The sequence below is a fragment of the Alnus glutinosa genome, chromosome 13 (genome assembly GCF_958979055.1).
Source record: "Alnus glutinosa chromosome 13, dhAlnGlut1.1, whole genome shotgun sequence".
NCBI classification, from domain to species: Eukaryota; Viridiplantae; Streptophyta; class Magnoliopsida; order Fagales; family Betulaceae; genus Alnus; species Alnus glutinosa.
Window position 1 is genome coordinate 2,369,454 of NC_084898.1, and position 23,921 is coordinate 2,393,374.

Consider the following 23,921-nt stretch of genomic DNA (forward strand, 5'->3'; position numbering starts at 1 on the left):
CAGCACCTTATCAACAGAGGGGATTCATTTTAACGCTACCACCAGAAACAGCATGGACTGGTTTCCGTGCGGACTCCACATGGTAAAAGGAGTTTCAATTATGGAACTGACAAACACATGATTCAATCACAGGATGATTGCCATGGGGTCCCTCTCCCTGGAAGTTTCTGTTTCAAGTATCTCTTACGATACTTAGGAATCAATTTGTGATGTTAAAAAAGAAAGAAAAAGGGAAAAAGAAGAATATGACTTTCACGGATTGACATTCAAGGATTCTTCTAAAATGTACTATGCAAGAAACCATCATTTCAAATGACTAAACAGCAAGAAGAATCAAGTTTGCTTTTAGCTGCCTGCAAATCTTCGATATTTAAGGTGCTCTTAATAAAGCTAAATGGCAGAGATGTTGCCGACCACTTTTGCCTTTATCTTTAGGCCATGCTAGACATGGGCATTAGGGCTTTATCTAGTTTAGCTAATGGGTTTTAAAAGGCACACTCCATTCGATTATCTATTTTTAACTCTATACTCTTTTTTTACTCTTATTTTATTTTTTTTATCTCTTTTCTACTTTTTGTCATTTTACTTTTTTCACTTTTTGTATGTAGAAAACAATAAAATAATGGATAGATTGGTAAATAGTGCAACTCCACATGTAGAGTTGCACTATTCACAAATCTACCGAAACTCTATTTTAGATTTAGGATAAATAATCCAATGGAGGGATGTTTTTGTGAGTTTGTTATCTATTATAGATTTAGAGGGACTTTTACATGATCTAATGTGAGTGCTCTTAGAGGCCAGGCTTCTTCCAATGAATTTGATTTGTATAATGTCCTCAATAAATTATTAACCAGGTTTCTTTTATAAATCCAAATTATTTACAATTGGCTATTTAAATTGATGCAATTCAAGTAACTGCATAGAGAGGAGGTTAAAGGGTCTGCCTATCCCAAACTACTTAGGGTGCCCCATGAAAATGGATTACAGAGCCCACCTACTACCAGCATGCAAGCCCATACCTAGTACTACCTAGGGCAAGTAAACCTGATAAAGATCTCCATGAATTTTGCTTAGTAATTTGAACAGCAAAGCTTCTATAAGGGTCACTTGCTCGAACAAGTCTTGAATAGTCCGTCCTCCAGTTTGGACAAGTGGGCCCATAAAGGCTCTATCACATTTACTGTCCGAATTGCTGAAAATCCGTATCCAAATAAACCCTACATCTCCCTTCTTTATGAGATTGCCTGAATTGCATTGCACCCATTTATAGGTAATCCCCATCCTCTTTTCATCACCTCGGATACCATTTTCCAAATATTAAGCACAAAATCCTAGCATATTGAGCTCTAATACTTCGAAAGCCATTGTTAGCCAACTTAATCCATTGCATAGCACTTTGTAGTTGGAGAGTTGAAGTTTGCTTCTGCCTTATAAACAGCGACCCTAAAGATACTGCAACCACCCCTACCAAAAAAAAAAAACCCATCTAGAATGAAGCAACAGCATTTCAGCTATGAGATTTACAGATTTCGGAAATTTTCCGAATTCGTTCCATAACAACAGGAATATCTTTTTGGGTCAATGTAGTAAAACAGAACCGAAACCATCCAGGCTCAATACAGTGACAAGAAGATCCTGGAGTTACATTCACTTTAGCTATATTCAATAATTTATCCCAGAGCTCAAGCTCCCCTTTCTCACTGTAAGAGGAGATTAACCCACGCATGTCAACCCAACAGCAGAATCCCCCGTTGCTCTTTATGCACTCTATTCCCAATTGCTTTAAACCTGCCACAAACTTTATGTGCAATTCTCGAAGCCTCTCTCTGTTGATACCAATGAACTGTTGAATAAATTTTGTATCTGAAAGCATAGAGATAAGCAAACGCTGGGATGGTGCCGAAATAGAAGAGAACCTAGTCAGCTTCTTAGCAGCAGCCAGAACATTCTCATTAAAGGAGTAGATTATGCCCACCCTAAAACCAGGAAGAGAGAAGTCTTTTGATAGACCATATACTATGTGAACCCTGTTCCTGTCTAAATCCTCTGAATCAATGATCTCTGCCATGCTCACAAACTCTTTGTTTCCATGAGTTGATCCTGCAAATATTTCATTTGAGACAATATGTATGTTCTTCTCTCTGGCAAAGTCAAGAAGGCTGTACAGAGTTTGCCGATCAAGAAGATTGCCCACAGGATTTGAGGGGTTTGATATAATAATCCCACGAACTTTTATACCGCGTTTCTTGGCCTGGTTGAATGCTCGATCAAGAGCCGTTATACTTAAGCTGAAGTTGTCAGCACTACGGCAGGGAACAGGTATTATCTCCACCCCAGTTCGCCATTTAACATCCCGGTCATAACTGCATATCATGTTCAGATGTTCAGTATTCTCACTGGATAGCTGGTTACATAAAGAGAACTTTTGAAACACAAATAAATAGTTACCACGGGTAATATGGTGTGGGAACAAGAAATGCATTTCCAGTGTCTGCTAGGCAGAAGCTAAGCATTTCAATTGCAGGGGTTGCGCCCCCGGTTAGTATTATTTGTGACGGGTTGAAGGAAACTGACTTATCCATGACTTGAGAAATGAACCCTGCCACTGCCTGCAGGACTAGAGAATTTTGAGAAGACACAAAAGAGATTGCTGTTCACATACAAGAAAGCAACATACATAGTCCATGGAAGTGAAAGCACTACAGGTTTGAATTTTTAAGCATCACATAAATGAAGGTGCATATCTTTGCCAAAAAATGACCTTGGCATCCAAGAAGAGATTAATGTCCACCTTGAGACCCAAGATTTATCAAAGAAGTGAGAAAAGGAACGATGCCGCAAACTTTTTTTTTTATAAGTAAATCAATTTCATTAAAAAGCGCAAAGGGGCAGAATCCATGTACACAAGGAGTATACAGGATAAATCCCCTAAAAGGGAGAAAAAGAAGAACAAAACTCCAAAAAAGGAACAATGCCCCAAACTAATAATTAATACTTATATAACTCTTCCAATAAGTCTGTTTCACATGTTATCCAAATCTCCAATTATTTTCAGCAAATAGAGCGAGCAATCAACCATTATTAAGTAAAAGAATAATAAACTTTCGAAGTTGCAATACAGAAATCCACAAGTATTTTATGGCCAATTAGTCATGCAAGAGAACATAGCTCTTAATCTCGAATCACTTAAAAGGAGCACTTTGTATTGGTTGTGTCAAGAAACTTGGGTATTTACCAAATTTGGGACAAATTTATATCTATAATCGAATATAAATGTGGATTGCCAAGCATATATGTAATGTATCTGCCCATCCATTCTGTGTAAAACAAACATCACATATTATTAAGACATAAGCCCTACAATCAAGATGGATTTCATTTACTAACTTAAAAGATCATATATTCCACTTTGCAAACTAGACTAAAGAAAATGCTTGAAAGATCAACTAACACTCTGGGACAAAATAATAGCCAAATCATATTCATGCTGAAATTTAATTATAGGCATTATAACTGGAATGAAAGGTATTGGGACAAAAGGAAAAGAACCAATTTTTCCAGAGCCCAGTATCTGTTGTAAAATGAAAGAGCTAGAGGGAGGCCATAATTCTTCACCTGTTGTCTTGACTCAAAACAAGCACATAAAAATGATGTCTGTCAATGCTATTTAAGATTAACAGCTTGAAGAACATCCCTTTTTCCTTAAACTTCAAAGGAGGTCCCATCTGCTATCAGCATATTTCAGAAGATCATGCAACTCCATTGAAGCAGAATAGATTTCCTTAAATAGAAACTTGCTTTATAATGGATTCCTTTGCCTGGGAACAAGTCATTCTCAAGACGAGGAAAGAAGATGTCAGTAGAACTATATAGGTAGAGCCCACATCCAGAAATGGTGGGAAGATTAGGAGAGTGTAGAGATATGATAGAAAGTTGAGATGGCTGAGGTCTAAGACAGAGTTGAGACTAATAAACCTGCTGTGCAACCTAGTATAGGAAACTGGATTCTAAAGAAACCTATGATTGATATAGACTACGACATGTTTCGTAAGGACATATCCAACAATTACTAGATGAGTCTTACATGTACTTTCCTTTTGTGCCATCTCTTTAAGCTTATAGCCCGCATTGAATTATGGATTAAGAAAGATCTCAAATATCTTACTATGGTTGAAGGTTTTCTAATTATTTGAGAACCATGTCTATATTAGGTTACAGAAGATGGGATATTTCAAGACTCTTTAATGTGGAATTAGTTTCCACCTTAGATACTTCCTTCATATATAGGGTGGGTTAGAATATGAGATTAAGGTTTATCTTACGCACTACTAAATTTGAAGGAGACATTTTACCATTACAAACTGCTCTATAAGTTGATCTGAATTACATCAATCATTTTTAGCCCAAAAGGAAAACAGATCTCTGGGCAGGTTCTCCCTGTAGGTCCATTAGCTTATTTTTTACTTAGCCTTGACAACCTTAACTACCTTTCATGATTCAGAATGGATAAAAGAAAGTCTATAGTTCTACAACATCTGTATCCTCATATCTTGATGATGACATTCTCCCGTCAGAGTAATCAACAGAAAATTAGCCTTTGATCTAGATCTTCTTTAAAAACTATTATATGCATGCATGTGTTTGTGTTTGAGAATGGCTAAGAGAGAGAGAGAGAGAGCACAAGCATTAGTACAGATTTAGAACCTTCCGGTCAAGTTATTCTAAGATTTCTATCAGAACATGCCTCCAGAAACACTTTTACTTTTCTTAGTGATGTAAAAACCTTCACAAGCTACAACCAGCATTGAAAGATCTATATATGAACAAAATCATTCTGAATATCTGTCTAAATCTTCAACATGAGCAGCCCAGAACAGGTTTATCTCATTATCACCCCTTATCAAACCACAATTTTCAAGCACTAACATTTAATCATCCAAGAATCTTGAACAAAAAGAAAAAACATAGTCCTTACTAAAATAGTAGTACTGCTCTTTATACTCATTTATCACACGCATTTTACACCCGTCGACGTAGCGTGTTTTAGACAACTTATTATATCAGCCACTTATAAAAAACAAAAACAAAAAAGGTCATTTAAAACACGTTAAGTAAGTCGGTATGTATGAAATAGGAAACAAAAAAGGTCATTTAAAACACGTTAAGTCAGTCGGTATGTATGAAATAGGTGTGATAAATGGAGGTGAAGAGTAGCATTACTTTTACTAAAATCAGTTCATATAAATAAAAACTTCAAACGCGTTCAAACCAATAACACAGAAAGTTCATCTTACATTAACTTATAATAATGGAGAACCACATACCCAATATATCAATAGAGAAATGATATTTTTACATCTCCTATATATCTTTTATACATCTCATTTGTAAATCTACATTTGGATTTATGGGACCCACATTGAATCTCACAAATTCAATGGTGGAATTAAAAATTGGTTGTATGGAGATGTTCAAGAGAGATGTATAGAAGATATAAGTATATCATTTCTCATGTCAATACACAAAATATTCCCATCATCTCCAAATCAATAGCAGAGTGAGAATTACATAAAAAAAAAAATATATGTCACAAAACTAGGGAGACTCAAATGAATTACCACTTTCAGCTCCATCAAACCGTCAAGAGGCTGGTAACTTGCAATCCCACCGATACTCAGCTCCCCACCACTTCTTCCTCCACCCAATATCGCATCCCTCGCATTCTCCACCATCCAATCTCGAACCAAGTCCAACGATAACTACAACAAAAACCGACAAAACTCGATATAAAGCAAAAAGTGAGAGAGAGAGAGAGAGAGAGAGAGAGAGAGAATTGAACCAAAAACAAAGCAAACCCCAAGACAAAACAAAACAAACCCACTTTGTTTTCGGCTAAGCCAAGCTGAATAACCCCATCGGGGTTACGCGCCTCGTCATACGGATCCTCTGAGACCTTCCTCAACCCGACGTCACACGGCGAGTCTCCACTCTTCGCCACCGAGCTCGCACGACCCGACACGTACGCGGGTCCGCCCGCACCCCTCGGAGAGAGATGAGTCCGAGACAGGGACCTCGACAGCACATGCACGTCCGGTAACTGCTGCTCCGGAGCCGGCGGGGGGGTCGGCGCCGAACGGTTTCGTCGTCTCAGATAGAGCTGAAGAAAGTAGAAGAGCGCGCATGGTATCGCCGAGCCCAGAACAAGGCCTCCTCTGCCTTGAACCACGCCTTGTAGAGGCACTATAACTCTCATGGTGGTGGGCTCGGTTGTAGCTTCCTCGGAGGTCCGAGTCCGGGAGAGTCCGGTCCGGGTCATTGCATAGAAGACATGGGGTGGTGGTGGGTAGGTTCGCCGGAATTAGGATCAATACGCCCCCGTTTTGGTGGTCGGAGACTACGAAGAAGGGAGTGAGAGAGTGGATATTGGGTTTGCCGTTTGTGTGTGGGAGAGGGAAAGTGTGTGCGTGAGAGAGAGAGCAACGATTTGTTCAATTTTTTTTTGGTTGTGCGCCGTTCCTTGTTTGAGGCCGATGTTGGGTCCCAGTCGTTGGGATTTTTTTGGGGGGCTTCTGTGGCCTCTTTTACTTTTATGCCCTTTTTGATTATTTGCTAGTTATGGAAAAATTTGGTTGGTGTACATCTTTTCTGCTTGTTTTCACCTAACTAATCATTATTATTATGATTATTATTTTTATTATTATTATTTTTTTTAACACTAACCATCATATCTCAACCAAAAGCAACATAAAGTTTGAATTTGGTAATTTGTTTTTGGAGGTATTGATAATAAATGTTAATGGTAATTTGTTTCCATATCGATGGAACAGATTTAAATAGGACACGTGTCTCAATTTTTGGCAGGTTTAATTTTCAGATAAAATTGAATTTAAGTCAAACCCATATATAAACTCCTCGTATAATTATACGTATGTATGAAATTTCTCATTATTTTTTTTTTTTTTAAAAAAATTGCTAGACTGTCTTGTATGATATTGAGTGAAATTGTTTAATGGCTTTTTAAGAGGTTTTGAGCTATAATAATTTTTTCAAATTAAGTAATGTTATATACTACACTCTCGTCTCATTAGGATGATGTGACAGTGTCTATCAGCCATTCAATTACACTTTAAAAAATAAAAGAAAATAAATAAAAATTGATAGACTCTGCCACATGAATAGTGTATATTATATAACATTTTTAAGTGATTTTTTTGTTACCTCAATATTTTATCATAAGTGATAAAATGCATTAACCAAAAAAAAAAAAAATAAATAAAATTTGGTATTAGAGATAGGTTTGAACCTAGTTGACATATTTTCTAGTAACTATTTAATTACTCAAGACAAAAAGAGAATCTGATAATTGAATTAGTCTAGCTGTATATCATTAGCAATTCAAATAAGAGGTATTTGACAATGTTGGGAAGTTGATTAGAAGATAGTACTAAAATTAACAAGTAATTGTCAATTTAGTCAAATAAATCATCCTCTGTTCTTTATTACAAGTTGTCAAATGGGCTCTTCTTCACGCCATCAAACATGTGACAAGTACACTCAAACAGGCAACACTAGCCTCAAAGATGCTGCCATTTCCATGTGGGTGGGAAATATCTCTAACTTAAGTCACTCTAAAATAAAATGTTTAAGTATTAGATTTAATTAAGTGTTAAAATATTAATAATTTTTCTTTTTATAAGCCCACGATATTAGAATAAATTGTTATTTAACATGGTATTGGAATAAGAAAGCCTTCCGTTCTAAGATTGCCTCCATAAGTTACTTATCGTTTCAATTAGGTGTGTTGGACCAAATTGTTTATTAATGAAGAGTTTGGGAATAGAATCCCCTTCATTTGAACGGAAACGAACCATTTTATGATTAAAATTAAATTTGACAGATTTAATGTGTACATGTTGTCGTGACGTGACAACATACAAATAGTTAGATGCAACAAAGCAAAATTTTGACCATAAAAATTGTTCATTTGCTTGGGAGTTTGAACACATACGCGAGGGAGTGTTAAGATATTAATTAGTTGATTAAATTTATCATTCACTATAAACTAAAACTTTTAAAATAAGTGATAAAAATTTAGAATAATTGGTAGGGATAAATTTAAAATGAGTCCTTATGATTGACCTAACTTACAAATCGCGCTCTAAAATATAAAAAATAATTTGGAAGTACTTGAGGTAGGACAAAATAACAATTTCCTCATTTTATTCAAATTCTATAAAAACACTTAACAGATTCCGTTAGTGTGCCACATAAGTACCAATAGAATGATGACAAGTGTCGCTCTTGATATAATACCTAAAAATTAAAAACTTCAAAAAATATTTTTTAAATAATTTTTTTAAGTTTTTAATATATTAATATATATTTTTTATTAAGAATAACACGTGTTATCATTTTATTGGTGCTCGTGTGACATACTAATGAAATTCATCAAGTGTTTTGATAGAATTTGACTGCAGAAACTCAATTGTTATTTTAGCCTATTTTGAAAGACCTCTGAATTAGTCTTTATACCACAATGACGGATCTTGCATTTATGCTTAATGGTAATTTAACCCTAGGGTATTATAGTAATTTTAGAGTTAGTAATCTAATTATTTTTTATATAAAAGCAGGCATTGTTTATATCGTAAGGTTCTCCTTTCATTTGAAATCTCAAAGGAATCTCTTAACAAAGCTTTGATTAGAATCTCCCCACAATTGGCCCACAAAAGGTATTGTCAATTTGTCATGGCACTTGATGACAAAATTCCATTTTTGTCCCTTCTCCTGTCTGCCACAACCAGATCAGAAGCCTATACGCAACCAGAGTCCAGCAAGCCATACATTCCCTAGTCATCATACAACACAAAAATTATGGGCATCATCTTGTTCATACATGGGTCCAATTGTCTCATATTTTCTGCCTTTTTGTCACTTTCCTAACCCTTTTAGCCACCACCACCTAAGACCACAAAAAAGATTCAGGACAATGTTGACATGTTTAATTGAATTGGTTGTATTTATATCGAATTATATAGTTGTATATTTATGACCCGATACGATAAAAACTCAACCCACAAACTCGAATGGGTAATGCTAGAAGCTACAATTTTATTCTATGACTATCTTATAATACTGGCGTGACAGTCTCAATTAATTTTTAGATTTTTGAAACTATTACGAAATAATTGTGAAATAAAATTGTAGTTTTTAGCATTACTCGTTCGAGTTTAGAAAATAATGGTATGGGAGTGAGATTGTATTGAGTAGGATTTAGTAGTGGAAAATAAATAAAATTTCCTAACAAATCTTCCTGAAATAAAATTAAAACTTAAAATAAGTTATTTGATAATAAAATCGAAGCCTATAAACTAAAGTCCACAAACCAAAATTTATTATCATAAAATCCACGTATTTCTTTAAATTCTTCCAAAATTATTATTTTGTTCATAAAATATTATAATCTGGTTTAAATCCAAAATTAAAATCTCTTTATTCGGGTATTAAAATTTGGGGTGCTACAACGTGCCTTTCCTTATTCTCTAAACAACTTGTTGGCAGATTCACCTAGCCTACGGGACTTGTAGTTTTGGACCCAGTTGTTAGGTGGGTACAAGTATATTAATTTTTTTTTTTGTATTAATAAAAAAATAAAAAAAGATTATGATGTTTATATTTTTGTAACAATAATTTTATCTTAAATTGTTAAATTAGGACAAATTTTGATTAACCTCTTAAAATCATCTAATTTAAGCTTCATAATTGAAAGCCACTTAGGCCCTCTACAATTGTACATGCATTCTTTGTAGTTGCTGCTTCAACTGCGTACAATTCGAGTAATTAATCATAAAAAATAATGATTTGTTCAAGGTCCCTTCATATTTTTCAGGTTTGGATTAACTTTTCACATATTGACAATATTGTCCTTGAATTGTGGGGGGCATTTTTTAGGAGCTAAAGATTGCTTGGCAAGATGGATACAAGTATTAATTAATGTCACATTAAATAATAGCCAATAGCTAATGGTTGGGTCCACCTCTAATAATAATAATAAAAACAAATCATTGAAAATCTTTTGTGCAAAAGTTAACTATGAAGATGATAAGATTAGACATTTAATAATTATTTTTTTTAAAATTTAGAGAACAAAATTACCTTTTACTTCCTTATCTAAAAACACTCCACAATATATTTCCTTAATTTTTTCTTAAACCATTAAAATATTAGATTTTTACTTTTACTTTGTTTTTTTCTTTCATTGTATTATTTTAAGGAGAAGTAATGTGAGAGGTGAGATAAAAGAGAATCGAGTTTATGATTATAATAATGATTGTGAATGCTATAGTGTTTCCCAATACATTGAGAAGCACTGTAGCATTCCCAATGCTCAAGGAACCTGTAGAGAATTTGTGAAACATATTCGATCAATGATTATAATAATTATTGGGAATGCTACAGTTTATGATTATAATAATAATCGAGTTTATGATTTTTTTTGACATTGTTTCTATATTTAGGGAAGAGGACAACTTAAAGCATTAGCAGCAGATACCCAACTATTTAGTATTTTCTCTAAATTTAGAGAATAAAATTACTTTTTGCTTCCGCATAAAAAAAAACACACAATATTACTCTTTCTTTATTCTTTTTTTTTTTTTTTTTTTCTTACTTTCCTATTTTTTGTAATTTTTATCATTATATAATTTATTGGGTAGAACTGTAATTACTCAAGGATTTAGGGGAAATTTAGAAAACTGATGTGGGTGATTTTTTTTCTTTCAAAATTTTCCTATATTTAAGAAAGGAAACCACCTATAGAGTATCTGCTACTAGTGCTCTTATAAAAGTATCTGTTACTAGTACTCTAATAAGATTTTTAGTTACTTTTTCACCGAAAGCAATTTAAAATCGAAGAGTTGTCGAGGCTTTTGGACTAAGCATAAATAATTTTCATAGAATTTTTGATTTCCCTCTTGAGTTTATATTTGTTTCATGACTGCAAACTCTGTTGGTTTAAGTTTTTTAGAGGTTTTTTTTTTTTAAAAAAAATATTTTGATGTGCCATAAAATTAAAAGTAATTTTGATTTTTTTTTTTTTTTTGATTTTTTTTGATTTTAAGTTGTTTGTTAATATTTTTCTATTAAAAAAGAAAAACAAAAAATTTAATCAAGCAAAAGACCATAGTAGTCATAAAGAAGCTTTTTTTTTAAAAAAATAAAAAATAAAAAATAAAAAAAAAAAAATTTGCTATGTTGGAAACTTATCATGGATTATCAGCCCAATGAAACAGCCCAAGGGACATCCACTTCTAAGCCCATTGAACCGAAATGTCAATGGTATAATTGATATTTGATGCCCATCAGCCCAATGGAACAGGTCTGCAAGAATAGTAGCAAATAAAGAAAAATAAACTAAAATTATTGAAACATTTTCTGACCTATGCTTACTGATGCCATATCGATGGAATACTGAATTAATACACATCATCTATAATTATATGCTAGGTCAGGGACCCTCAATTATAATTTACCATATTTATTCCTCCCATCAAATAATAAAATAAATCATACAAATTATTGCTGATTCCATAATATTAGGTAATTTATTGTGGAATAAATTACCGTACATAGTAATCTTTATTAATAAAAATTATAAATTATATACACATGTGGCATACATGTTATACCATATAGGGGATTTTCTTACAAGTTCTTCTTTTAAATAATGCTAGAAATTATATTGTCATTCTGACGTGACAGTCTCAACCAACCTCTGCATTAGTTATTATTAAAAATAGAAAAATTCAAAGGTTTATTGGAACTGCTTCATCAACATTATGAGATAGTTATAGGATAAAAATGTAGTTTCTAGCATTATTGTACTCTTGTTGCCTATCGTTAGCAATCAAGTGTTTTTATTTTTATTTTTTTAAAAAATGTTTTGATGTTACATGAAGGTTATTATTATTTTTTTCTTTCTATTTTTACAATTTTATTATTATTATTATTATTATTTTGTTTTGTGTGTTTGAGTTTTTTGTTAGTGTTTTGGCTGATAAAATTTAAGAAAGAGAAAGAAGCGGTTTAATTTTGAGTTGATGTAAATATTCTATACATTTGGCTACTTAACAAAACACATGATCATCTATGATAAAAATAAATAGTGATTTTTAAGAAGGTGATGCTTTTTTTATTTTTATTTTTATTTTTTTATTTTTTTTTTTATTTTTTATAAGTAAGAAGGTGATGCATATGTATTGCATATGTTTAGTTATTATACATGCTTTTCATGAAATGTATTGGCATATATCCTCATGGATATCTATAACTCTAACACTATATGGACTTGGCCACTTAATAAAAGTAGCAAAATCATTCTTCCATTTTTTGTTTAAAAAATAAATAAAATTAGGTTTTGAAATATTTAGGTGATACTTTCCTAAAATACTTTTAATCATATCATAAGGAGACAACTTTGAAAGAGGACAAAAAAAGATGTACTGCAATGGTATGATGATGAATAATAAGATGACTTTATGAACCTCTCATTTGCCAAATGATGTGGTATTTTATGAGTTGGTGAGGTATCGGAGGTGATTTGGGCTCTTGGAAGTTGAAGTGTTTGAAGGGGAGGAGAGAGAGAGAGAGGGAGACGAGAAACGAGGGAAATAGGGTAGAAGATCAAGAAATTGCCGTGTGTTTTATGGAATATGATCATCTCAATTTCAAATGAAATAGATAGTATTTATTTTATGGTTATGATTTAAAGTTGGTGCATCTAACGATGTATATGATTTCACATTTTTTAATTTTTTTTAAAAAACTTGTCAATATTGACTTCATATACATCGTTAGATGTACAAATTTTAAATTCTGACAATGAAATTAATACTATAAATTTCATTTAAAATAAAAAGAATTGTATTTCATATTTTATAGGGGTGGCGCAGGGGCGGAGCCAGCCCCCCCAACCAAATTGAAAAAAAAAATTTGGAGGGGCCAAAATTTGAAAAAATAATAAATTTTGGGTAAAATTTTAATTTTTTTAAAATTTTTTTTAAATTTTTTTTTTTTTGGGGAGAACCTTCTGGCCCCCAAGCCTCAACGTGGCTCCGCCCCTGGGGTGGCGTGTAAGGCTCGAAGAAATGGGGCTTTTGAAAACCCAATAAAGTTTTTTTTTTTTTTTTTTTTTTTAAACTAAGCTTTCTTGTCTCTTAAAAGTGAATGGCATTCTCCCATTGCCTATATATTTCCATGTAAAGCTACTTTTCTTAATCGTAGGTGGCTTTTTTGCATGAATAGGTTCATAACCCAATGAAAAGATTATCAGGGGTTCGGTTTATCAATCAAAGTTATGTTAAGTAAAAATTAAACCATTAACTTAGACACATAATTGGGGATTAAGCTATTCTATGAATTAAATTATTAGCTTTTATAGTCTCATTTAGAAGGCTTTTTTAATTCAATTTTTTCTCAACTATCTATATATATATATATATATATCCAAATATTAAATACATTGAATGAACCCATCTGTATTCTCGTACTAGAAATAAATGAACATTTATTAGCTCTTTGTGTATCTGAAACTTTCAACTACCATTTACCTATTTACCTATTTACCATACTAAATCTTAAACACCTTTAAAAAAAAAAGAAAAAAAATTAAATCTTAAACACCAAAAGGGGCATTTCACCTTTAGGCATCAAATACTGATCCCATTTGATATTTTTTGAGAGTTTTAATTTTTTTTTAATAAAAAATAAAATACTTAAAAATAACATTAAACAAGAACTACTTACAAAATATTCAAAAATTAATTTTATTAACCATATTCTTTTCTTTGTACATGAGATTGTAAAAGCCACTAGGATTTCAAATTTCTTCCAATGGTGCACATAAATGTCAATAGTCAAGCCATTTTGTGTGGATTTTGTTCTGATTCTGTCGTTGACTTTTTTTTCCCCATGGCAGATAATAGGGCTGGCAATGCTGATGTGTTGCTATCCAATTCCCTATTTGCTCAAGAAAATTGTTCACATCTCCATCATTTTATATTACATACCCAATTTTTATTTTATTAAACTGACCGTATATATATTAAAATTTAAAAATTAATAGATACTGTCAAATCAATTCAATATAATAAAAATGGAACATTTAAATTTAATCGGTAATCGTGTATGTCAAAACACTCATATCGGTAGATTGATGATGCCAAACATAATCTAGAGAGACGGGATTGTTTGACAAATACTTGTACAGAACAGAGTAGTAAGTTGTTAATTTTGAAATTAGTAAAAAGTGATGATGTGATATAAAGTAAAAAGAATTTGTATAAGAAAATGAAAAAAATTTGTATTGTAGTTAATTTTTTATTTGAATAGTAATAAAAAAATTATTGATGTGATATAAAAAAGAAAAAAAGTTAAAATATTTTGATGTTGATTGGTATTGAAAAATATAAAAATAAAATAAAAAAACTCTAAACAGTACCGTCCACTCCGCTGTCCCGTCCCAAGTCTTTCCAAACAAGGCCATAAAATTAGATTTCCACCATGTAATCATGACCAAGGTTAAGTGTTATTATTTAGGGATTGTTTTGGGTAATAATTATTTTTTTATTATTTTGCAAAAACATGTTGGGGTTATTTTTTATAATTCAAGTTCTACTCGAATTTTATTCAACTTTTTTTTTTTTTTTTTTTTTTTTTTTTTTTTAATTTTGTCTCAAATTTTTTAAACCATCTTAACATAATTTCAAAAAATTAAGTTCTCTCGGTATTTGTAAATTCTGAATATAATACAAAATAGTAAAATATAATACAAAAAAATTGCACACCCAAACAATCCCTCTGATATTTTCTGTGTTTCTTGTGGAATCGCCTAATAATTTTTTATTTTTATTTTTTCAATGAGCAGGATATCATCGAAAATAACGTCGATATAGCAAATGTAATATCCATCAATCTTTTTCCACCATTTTTTGCCCAAAAAAAAAAATAAAAAAAATCATCTACCTTTAGAAATACCTGGTCAGCTTTTCAAAAAAAAAAAAAAGAAAGAAAAGAAAAGAAAAGAAATACCTGGTCAGGAAAAAAAATGTTGCTATTCGTTAATCTTTAGAGTGATCAGCTCTTCCAATGTGGGAAGGTCAATGACTCGATTGAGGTTTCGTGCACGCTTTGTAAAATACCTCTTTTCTCTCTTCTATTACACGTTATTGTATTTTTAGCTATTTATTTTAGAGCTAATTACAATATCCAATAGAAATCCCCGTGGCTCTTGGTCGCAATAAGAAAATAGGAGAACTGTATTTGTTATTTTTTTTGCTATTTTTATTTTTATATATAAAAAATTAGTTATTGAATTTGTAAGATCTACACGTTCACTTGTGTTGATCTTACATATCCAACGACGGGTTTCAAAAAAAATTACATGGGAGAAAGATAAAGAGTGGCGTTTAAAATTCCTCGTAAGAGTAATGTTAAATTTATATTTTTATCTTACAACTATTAAATAATTTTGATGTGTCAGTCCTAACCGACCATTTATTTTGGTCATTTTTTTTAACAAGGATTGATTTAAGTATTGATTGGAAATGCCATGTCAATATTCCGAGATTATTATGAATAAAAATGTAATTTTTAGCATTAATACGTGATTAATGTTTACAACTCATGATTAGAAATTTAGGCTAATATTAAGAGAAATGTTAAAAATTGTATTTTTATTTGGTAATTATCTTTTAACTAATTTATTAATTTTTTTTAACAAAGACATGAAAAAAATAAAAAAATAAAAAATTGTAGTTTTTAAATTTGATCTTGTATTAATGATATAGTATAAAATATTGAGACACAATTACTTTTTTACCCCTTATCCTCACCTATTCGAATTTGCTGATGCGGGCCCCCTATTATTTCAGACTTCTGCCACCTGACAAATGGTCAAATACAACCGTTAGGGTCATTCTTGCAATTCTCTCAAACCCCAAAGGGCAAATCCATCAGGCGCCGAAATTTCAGAACCCTCGACAAAATGTCGCCTCCCGAAACGAGGCTCACAACCCGATAACGCTGCCCCTGACTTCAAAGACCAAAACCGAAGTTACATTATTACCCCAAACTTTGCTTACAATACCATACCTCTATCAGAACAAACCCTGGCTATTCTTCTAAAGAATAGGGGCATGTTTGGTACAAAAATTAAATAATGTTTTCTTATTCTTCGGGGCCGTTAATTCAAATTTTGGATCGTTAGAAAACGTCGCCGCTTTAACAGTAGGTTGGAGGAATTTCTTAGAGTATGTAATTATAAGCTTTTTAATAAGATTGATAAAAATAAAATGTATTTTTAATAATATTAATAAAAAAATGGAATTTATCTTCTCATCATCTTTATTGCTTTTAGTAAAAAAAAATATAAAAAGAAAATAATTTTTAGCATTTACGCTTTAATTTATTTGTTAAATTCCTATTTTCAATATATATATATATATTGATAGTTATTCTCAATATTTGTACTGTTTCTCTTCTCGGAGCTGCCGAGCTGGTGTTTTCTTTTGGAGTGAAAATATCTAAAAAGCCCCTCAGTTTGACACCTTACATTAAAGCCTCGAATACTACTACATACAGTGAGCTTAGCGAACTCTTCGCCGTTCTCTGGTACCGAGCAAAGAGTGGATCAGATTCAGAGCTCTGAAACAGAGCGAGAGAGAGAGAGAGAAGCTTGGAGTCGACGGCGGTGGTAACGTGAATGCTGTGGAGGGTTCACGCGCTTGGCATTGCAGAGAGAGGGAGAGAGAAGGTTGTAGGGAGAGAAGGGAATGGAGTTTGAGCCAGTGTTTGAGGTCCGAGAAGTGGACCTCGACTACGAGTTCGATGCCTCCATGTACTTCGATTTCACTCGGCCGGAGACTCCAGCCGAGGCTTGCCAGGTGGAGCTCTGGTTCGAGTCCGCCGTAGAATACCCTCCTTCTCGTGAGCTCAAACCCTAATCTTTTTTCATTCTTCTAACTAAATATCTCTTTTTTTATTTTTGTAATAAATTTTGTGATATGAGTGTTTATTTGGCAATATTTGCAGCTGGAAATGTTCTATTTTGTTCTTTTTCGTTTCGATTATTTTTAATTTTTTTGGGTTTTTTTTTTTTTTTTAATGAAAAGCTTTGTATTATCTACTTATGATTCTCCGTTTGTTTTTACATTTTCCTAATTTTTTTTATTTATTTATTTAATTTTTTTCTGTTGCAGCTTTTGTGGCAAAATTGGTTATGGGAGAGGATACCCAAATGGAAAATGTGAATACATCCCCAAAATCGAAGGACATGGAGGGTATTGTGGAATCTGATGAGGGTGTGGACCGAGATTTTTGTGCACTGGATGTGAATAAAAAAGGTATTGCTTATGTCCCTTATCTTGTAATTGAGCTTGTTCTCTAACTATGATATGACCCAACTGCTAAACTTTGTATCAAGAGGATGATTACCGTTGTTAATCTGGTAAATCCATGTTGTAAACATGTACATAGACAGACCCAGTTCAACCTTTTTTCGATTAACAAAGGTATTGGTTTTGCCCCTTATCTTCTAATTGAACTTGTTATCTAATTATGACATAACACAACTGCTAAAATTCCTATCAAGACGACGAACTTTGTTAATCTGGTCAATACATGTTGTCACCATTTATATAGACAGACCCATTGCCACCTTTGGTCGAGTATCACCTCCTTTATTAACCAAAGCAACTGACATCATTGACACTGTCTTGACCGGGAAGCGACTTCCATAGATTACTCATCTAGGCAGAGATAGGTAATCCAGTTTAATATAGATCCAACTGTAGCGTTATGGCTTAAGTTGATTATGGGATGATAGCAGTGTGGAATTCTGTAATTTATGAAGCTTTCATAGCTGAAGAAGCTTGGTCCTTATTGTAAACATTTAAGCCACCACAAATCTGAGATGAGATAATAGCCCATATTTGTCTTTGATATGAGGTTCATACTGTAGGCCTACCTATACTCAAGCTATGAAAAAGGGATCTGCATATATATGAGGCTTCCAAGTCACACCTTGAGGCATGAGTCTCAACCCACAGATAACTAAAGATGTTTATAGTCAAGCTTGCTATTGGCAACTTCATTAAAAAATTAGTGTGATACGTCTGTTGTAGGGCTATTTGTAAATAGAATGATAGAAATTTTTGTGAAGCTGTTGTTGGAGAGTGCAACAAAAAAAAAAAAAAAAAAAAACAAGAAAAGGGATTATGAAGACTACCCTGTTATCATCTTTATTTTGATTCATATCTAAACTGTGATTTCTAATAGTACGATGTCTGACATGGTCTTCCAGAATGTGAAGGAATAGATAGAGGGATCTTCACCAAATTACAGAGTGGCAACCTTCAAAAAATTCTGAATCAACCATTTGAATTAACTACAGGTGAACAGTTTTCTACCTTGATAAATGATGCTTGTGCATGGATGATCTTTTTCAGAGGGTTAAAAAGTCTTACTAACACAACAGTTTATAGTGATTACTTAAATTGGTAGCAACATATAATTATAAATATTATATCTTTTGATTTGAGTTCTGTTGATCTGTCTCAATCAACAGTATAGCATTGTTTAGTTTCTTGATCCATGCGTTACTACAATCGAAATTGATCACCTTTACCATACTAATAATTTGTTTCTTCCATAGTTCAATCACGTTTCTTATGATTGTGTCCTTATTATTGCTACTTTATTTTGCCTTTGTGTTTGTGATGCCCTTTCTTTGCAGGAATGACATTTTATGATCACATGTCCACTGATCAACTAAAAGTTAAAGCAAAGTCTACTATCAAGCCTGTTTTCCCTAGGTGCTCAACCTTGATGAAACCTACGGCAAGCCAGTTGGCCAAGCAAAATCGGCCTCTCCAAGTTGCTGTTTCCAGGTGATTTGAGGAAATGCTTTTCTTCATTTATGTTGTTATCTTACCATTCTCACAATGATGGGTAAAATCTTAGACTGACAATTATAAACCTGATACGCTTCTAACATTCTTGAAGATTCTTCACTGTTGCAAGGTGAATTTATTGCAAGTTTAATACGGTGTCTACTTTTAATATGTTCTCTGTTCCTTTTAGTATGCATGCGGTTTAGTGCCCCCAATACCTACATTCCATTCCTTGATTTCAAGGCATCGCCTTTAAACAATTGGAGATCAATTACCGGCCCTTTATATGCTATATTCATCTTTTTAACGTTCTACCGTCCCTTTGTTAGATATCAAATGCAAGTCGTTCAAAACATTGGGAGGAGCTTACATACTTCTTCTGGGGTTGAAAGTCAAGCTGCCAAGAGGCAGAAGCTGGAGGGAGGTCACTTGCATAAGGTACAGTAATTGTGTCAATCTATGTTATCTCTAAGTCCACTTGTCTTTCAAAGAGCTTGTCAAAGAAAATATATGTGCTGAGTTGCTGGCCATATTGAAATTTTAGTGATTGCCTAGAAAGCGATTTTATTTGACGCTGTAAGAATTTGGTATCTCACAGTAATCAATACCTACGACATGAATGCATGTTATTACAAGTGTTCTTATGATTATGTTATATGAACCCTTTTTGAAAATTTAGAAAGGTTTTTAGTATTAGGTGTGGCTACGTGTCTGGCAACCTACCTTGCCCAACTCTTTTGGTGGGCTTGGTTGTGAATTCGTGCTTGTTGTTCCAGCTTTCAATTTAGGGCATGTTTCAATGCTACTTTTCTATGTAGTTTATTGTCATTAGGCAGGCCCCAGGCTCACCTTTTGCTCTGTATAACAGGTTACAGGCACAAACCAGCAGACCAATTTGGTCCACAAGCCACCTAAGAAGGTATATTACCCATTCTTGATGCTTGAATTTGTCTCTCAAATTAACTTTTAATTTTTCTTGTACATGGTAACTTTCTTGCATTTTATCATTGTTATAGGCTGATATATGTTGTGGTTGACCCTTGTTGATGTTAGAATCATATCCCAAAATCTCAATTAGCTACAGTTTCATAAATCTCTTTCTGTAATTCGTGACTTTTGAGAATAATGCCATTGCCACTATGGTTTCCTTCAATGGAACAAAATCCCACCTAACTTAATGGACACTTCAACCAATGGGAAAATGTAGTTTATAGTTAACTTGGAGTTATAATTGGAAGCAGAAATATATGTTAAAGTTGCAGACTCTAAATGGGAAGTGTTTAGCTTTGGATTTTTTATTTTTTGTAAAATGTTGTCATCTTGTGGTTGGATCGACTCTAGAAAGGGTAGCTTTGATTATTTGGAAGGGTGAGGTTGGTTGGAGGATAGTATAATGACATTCTGTATCAGGGGACATTTTAGTCATATTCAGCATTTCTGGCTGATCTCGCAGGATGAAACAGTTGATAAAAACTTTGCACATGGCAAAATGAGGCTTACCATTCCAAGAGAGCCTGAGCTTGAAACAGCACACAGGGCCCAAAGGATAAGGTAGTGTCTTGTTTCTATTTTTATCATTTCTTCACATATAAAATGTTGCGTTGTCTAACAAGCTGCAGGGTACAAATGAAATTTTTGTATTTCAGGCCTAAGAATAATACAGAACTAGAACATGTGAAACCTGCTGCACGTAGATTTAAAGCACGCCCATTGAACAGAAAAGTTGGTACTTGAAATTTATAAAGAGAGAATTTTTATATAAATTGCTCTGTTTTGCGTCTGTCCCCTCAACTATGTAGTTTGTGGTTTGCAGATTCTCGAGGCCCCTTCATTGTCAATTCCAAAGAAGAGCACTCCAAAGTTGCCAGAGTTTCAAGTAAGTGCTTCTTATCTGTTTCCTGCTTGTTGCTGGAGTGAAATTATTCTAGGTACAAGTATCATGGCAAACCAAGACTTCTGTACTCAATATTGCAAAAGAAGTTTCTTGTACCATTTGCATCCTGATTTTTGTTCTTCCTATTGCTTCTCAGGAATTTCACCTAAAGACGTTGGAGAGGGCTATGCAACACACATCTGCTCTTTCATCATCCTTGCTTAATTGCAATGATTCTGACAAGGTTGTCATTAAGTTGATTGGATATTTGACTTAACCTTATCCTAAATCAAAATTTATCATTGGTCCAAACGTTGTGCCCAAGAAGAACTGGAACAGTTATTTTGCTAGTGATATACGTTGTTAATGTTGTGCATCCTCTTGCTTCTAGTTGGTGATTGCCCAGTGTAATCATTCCTGAAATTTAAAGTTCTTCCCTTTCAGGGATTGGACAAGGCTGGCACTTCTACTGTTGCTGGAAATGGAAATAAGGAGTGTAAAAGGTAACCGTATGAAGGTTTTTATTTCAACTTCAATATAAGGAAAAAAAGGAAACACTCAAATTACATTTGACAAATAGTGTTGAGACAAAAGTGCTGACTTCAATGTGACTCCTCTTTTGTTTAGACCTAGTACCATGGATACTCCAAAGCAGGATGGATCTGATGTAATGCACAATTTCAAAGCTCGTCCTCTTAACAAGAAGGTAATATTTTGTTAGTTTAGATCATTTTGCTGCATTTTCTCCTGGCAGTCACCAGTTTTAGACTTATTTCTTATCCTAATGCAGATATTTTCAAGTAAAGGGGATATTGGTGTTTTCCGAAATAGCAAGCGAGAAACTACAGTACCAATGGTAGTCCCTGGATGTTTACTATTCCCTAGTCACTGTATCAATTAGATTTCTAGTTGACTGAATTATTTGACTGACTTTCCATATAGGAATTCAATTTCCATACAGAAAAGAGAATTCAGCTTAATCCACCAACAGAAATTTTCAGTAAAGTAAGCCTTTAAATAAATAAGTTGCATTCTTCTGTATCCCCGTTTTCTTTATTTTGCATTACATTTATGCATTGTAATTGTACTGTTAGATTTATCTCCTAATTTTCTCATTTCTCATCCTTTGATCTCGTATTCTTCTCATTTCTTCTCCTTTTTGAATGCTAGCTCTCCCTGACATCTGAACTCCAGCCAAATAATGGATCTCGACTCAAATTTCCTCAGCCTTTTTCTCTGCCTAAAAAGGTTATCCTTATGACATTTAACCTTTTGTTTTAATTGAATATATGTACTATTGATTTTAGTTTTTGTTTTGTTTATTCCCATACTGAGTTATTTATTTAATTTTTTTATTCATTTTTTTGGTATAAGGGGTCAAAAGAAAACAGATCAAATTCTTTTCAACCAGAACATGAGGTAAGCATGCCACTTTATTTTTATTTATTTATTTAATTTTTATAGGCAAAACCCATACAGAATCCTGTTACCTCGTCCCTCCGGCACTTTTTGCTGAATGGAGGAGATGCCATTTGATCCAAAAGAGTCTTTGCTTTTTGGTGTTGGCTGTCATGTCATTTCTTTCCTATTGTTAGAAGGATAGGACTAGAAGGTTCTAGCCTTGTAGGTGAGGTGTCCCATTAGCTGTTGATTCATGAGCTGTGTTCTCCTATATATTTGAATGAATGGAATGAATGCTGTATAGAGATTCACTTCTAATTTCTCTAACATTTGCCTACTCCCATGATAACTAACATGTAAAGCTTTTTGTCATTCCTTCGTGGTGATGATGTGATTTCATTTCCTATTGTAGACATTGCATCCGATGAGAGGAAAACCTCCTATTTTTGGTGGAAAGCAGGTCCAATGTGGGAGTGATGGGTGCATCTCTGAAGTTGGTAGGCAGGGTGTGAGGTATGCCAACTGAAATTTCTCTAACATTTCTCTCTTTTAGTTTTCATATTCAGAGTTTGGTAATCTTTGCCTTCATATATTATATTGCCACAGGAGTTTGGGCATCCGCTGAGAGGAAAAGAGAGCAAAATTGCAAAAATAGTTTTCAGTGTTGGGAGCAGATTTGAGTTTTTTGTGTTGAGAATGGAAGATTGATGAATGTGCATAAAAATGTGCTACACATCAAAGCTTATGAAGCATCTCTCATTTGCTGCATATGGAACCCATGGAAAGTCCGCTTCTTAACTCACCCTATGAAGAAACTGAAGTTCGTTCTCACAATGTTCAATTAGGCTTTTGCTTTTTCTTACAGTTTCTAGGTTTCAGTTCATAGTCAAATAAATATGTTAATAGGCTGGTGTTGTATAGGCATCAAAGGCCATCCCTCCCCCTTATAGCATCATCATCTTCTGCCTTCTTATGTAGCATCAACACCACATGTAATGATCAAAGTCAAGCAATATAACAAATACATGCAGTTTACTTTCCTTATAAAGGTCATGAATGTTGACTAACTGTTGCAGGTGCACTTGCCATTTTGAATAGTTATGGAAACTAAAATTGCCTCAAGATACGTTCAGAAAGAGGATTTTTGGCGTTGACGGCTTGATTCCAGTAAGATTTATCTTTCCTTTTTGGTGATAAACGCACTTGTGAATGCTTAGGGGAAATTGATTGCAAAGCTCCTTTGAGCGGGTCTGCGACTGAGCTGCTCGGGAGGTCTCCGAATGTGACCTCCGGAGAAGCTCGGTTGCAACCCCCGTCCTGACGGGAATGCAACCGAGGGTCTTGGTGGCTCAACTTGCTGCCATGCAATTTTTTTTTTTCAAATTAAAAATAATTCCCAATATTCAACCACCATTCTCTGAAGAATGTTTCAACAAGAACGTATACTAAAATAGGCTTCACATATAGTCCTAGCTATAGAATTAGCTAATCATAATCATGAAAGTAAATTTCATGGTTAAAACAAAAGGAATAGAAAAGAGTAATTGGGATGGCCGAATTCATACTTTTAGCCGTATCATAAATGTTACATGTTCCAAATTTATAGTTTTAATGGACGTCATTCGCATTGCAGTGAAAATTATTATTGAATTTTGGATGAATCACTATTGAATTTTGAGTATAGCTATAAGTCATCA

At 33.5% G+C, this 23,921-nt stretch overlaps 2 protein-coding genes across 2 annotated transcripts; one reads left to right on the forward strand and one right to left on the reverse strand.

The window, feature by feature from the left end:
* Positions 1-1,495: 1,495 nt before the first annotated feature.
* On the reverse strand, positions 1,496-6,516 carry LOC133854108 (probable aminotransferase ACS12). Its single transcript, XM_062290146.1, has 4 exons — positions 5,885-6,516; positions 5,622-5,762; positions 2,452-2,612; positions 1,496-2,366 (listed from the first exon to the last, which is right to left on the reverse strand). Exons 1-4 carry the CDS (start codon positions 6,317-6,319, stop codon positions 1,511-1,513), a joined length of 1,593 nt encoding a protein of 530 aa, XP_062146130.1. The 5' UTR covers positions 6,320-6,516; the 3' UTR covers positions 1,496-1,510.
* A 10,042-nt stretch (positions 6,517-16,558) lies between these two features.
* On the forward strand, positions 16,559-23,272 carry LOC133853657 (protein TPX2-like). Its single transcript, XM_062289655.1, has 18 exons — positions 16,559-16,986; positions 17,259-17,402; positions 18,362-18,451; positions 18,794-18,947; positions 19,280-19,388; positions 19,819-19,869; positions 20,404-20,501; positions 20,597-20,672; positions 20,764-20,826; positions 20,981-21,067; positions 21,268-21,326; positions 21,451-21,529; positions 21,614-21,679; positions 21,766-21,828; positions 21,994-22,071; positions 22,198-22,242; positions 22,637-22,737; positions 22,831-23,272. The coding sequence occupies exons 1-18, from the start codon at positions 16,833-16,835 to the stop codon at positions 22,847-22,849; spliced, it is 1,536 nt and encodes a 511-aa protein (XP_062145639.1). The 5' UTR covers positions 16,559-16,832; the 3' UTR covers positions 22,850-23,272.
* Positions 23,273-23,921: the final 649 nt, after the last annotated feature.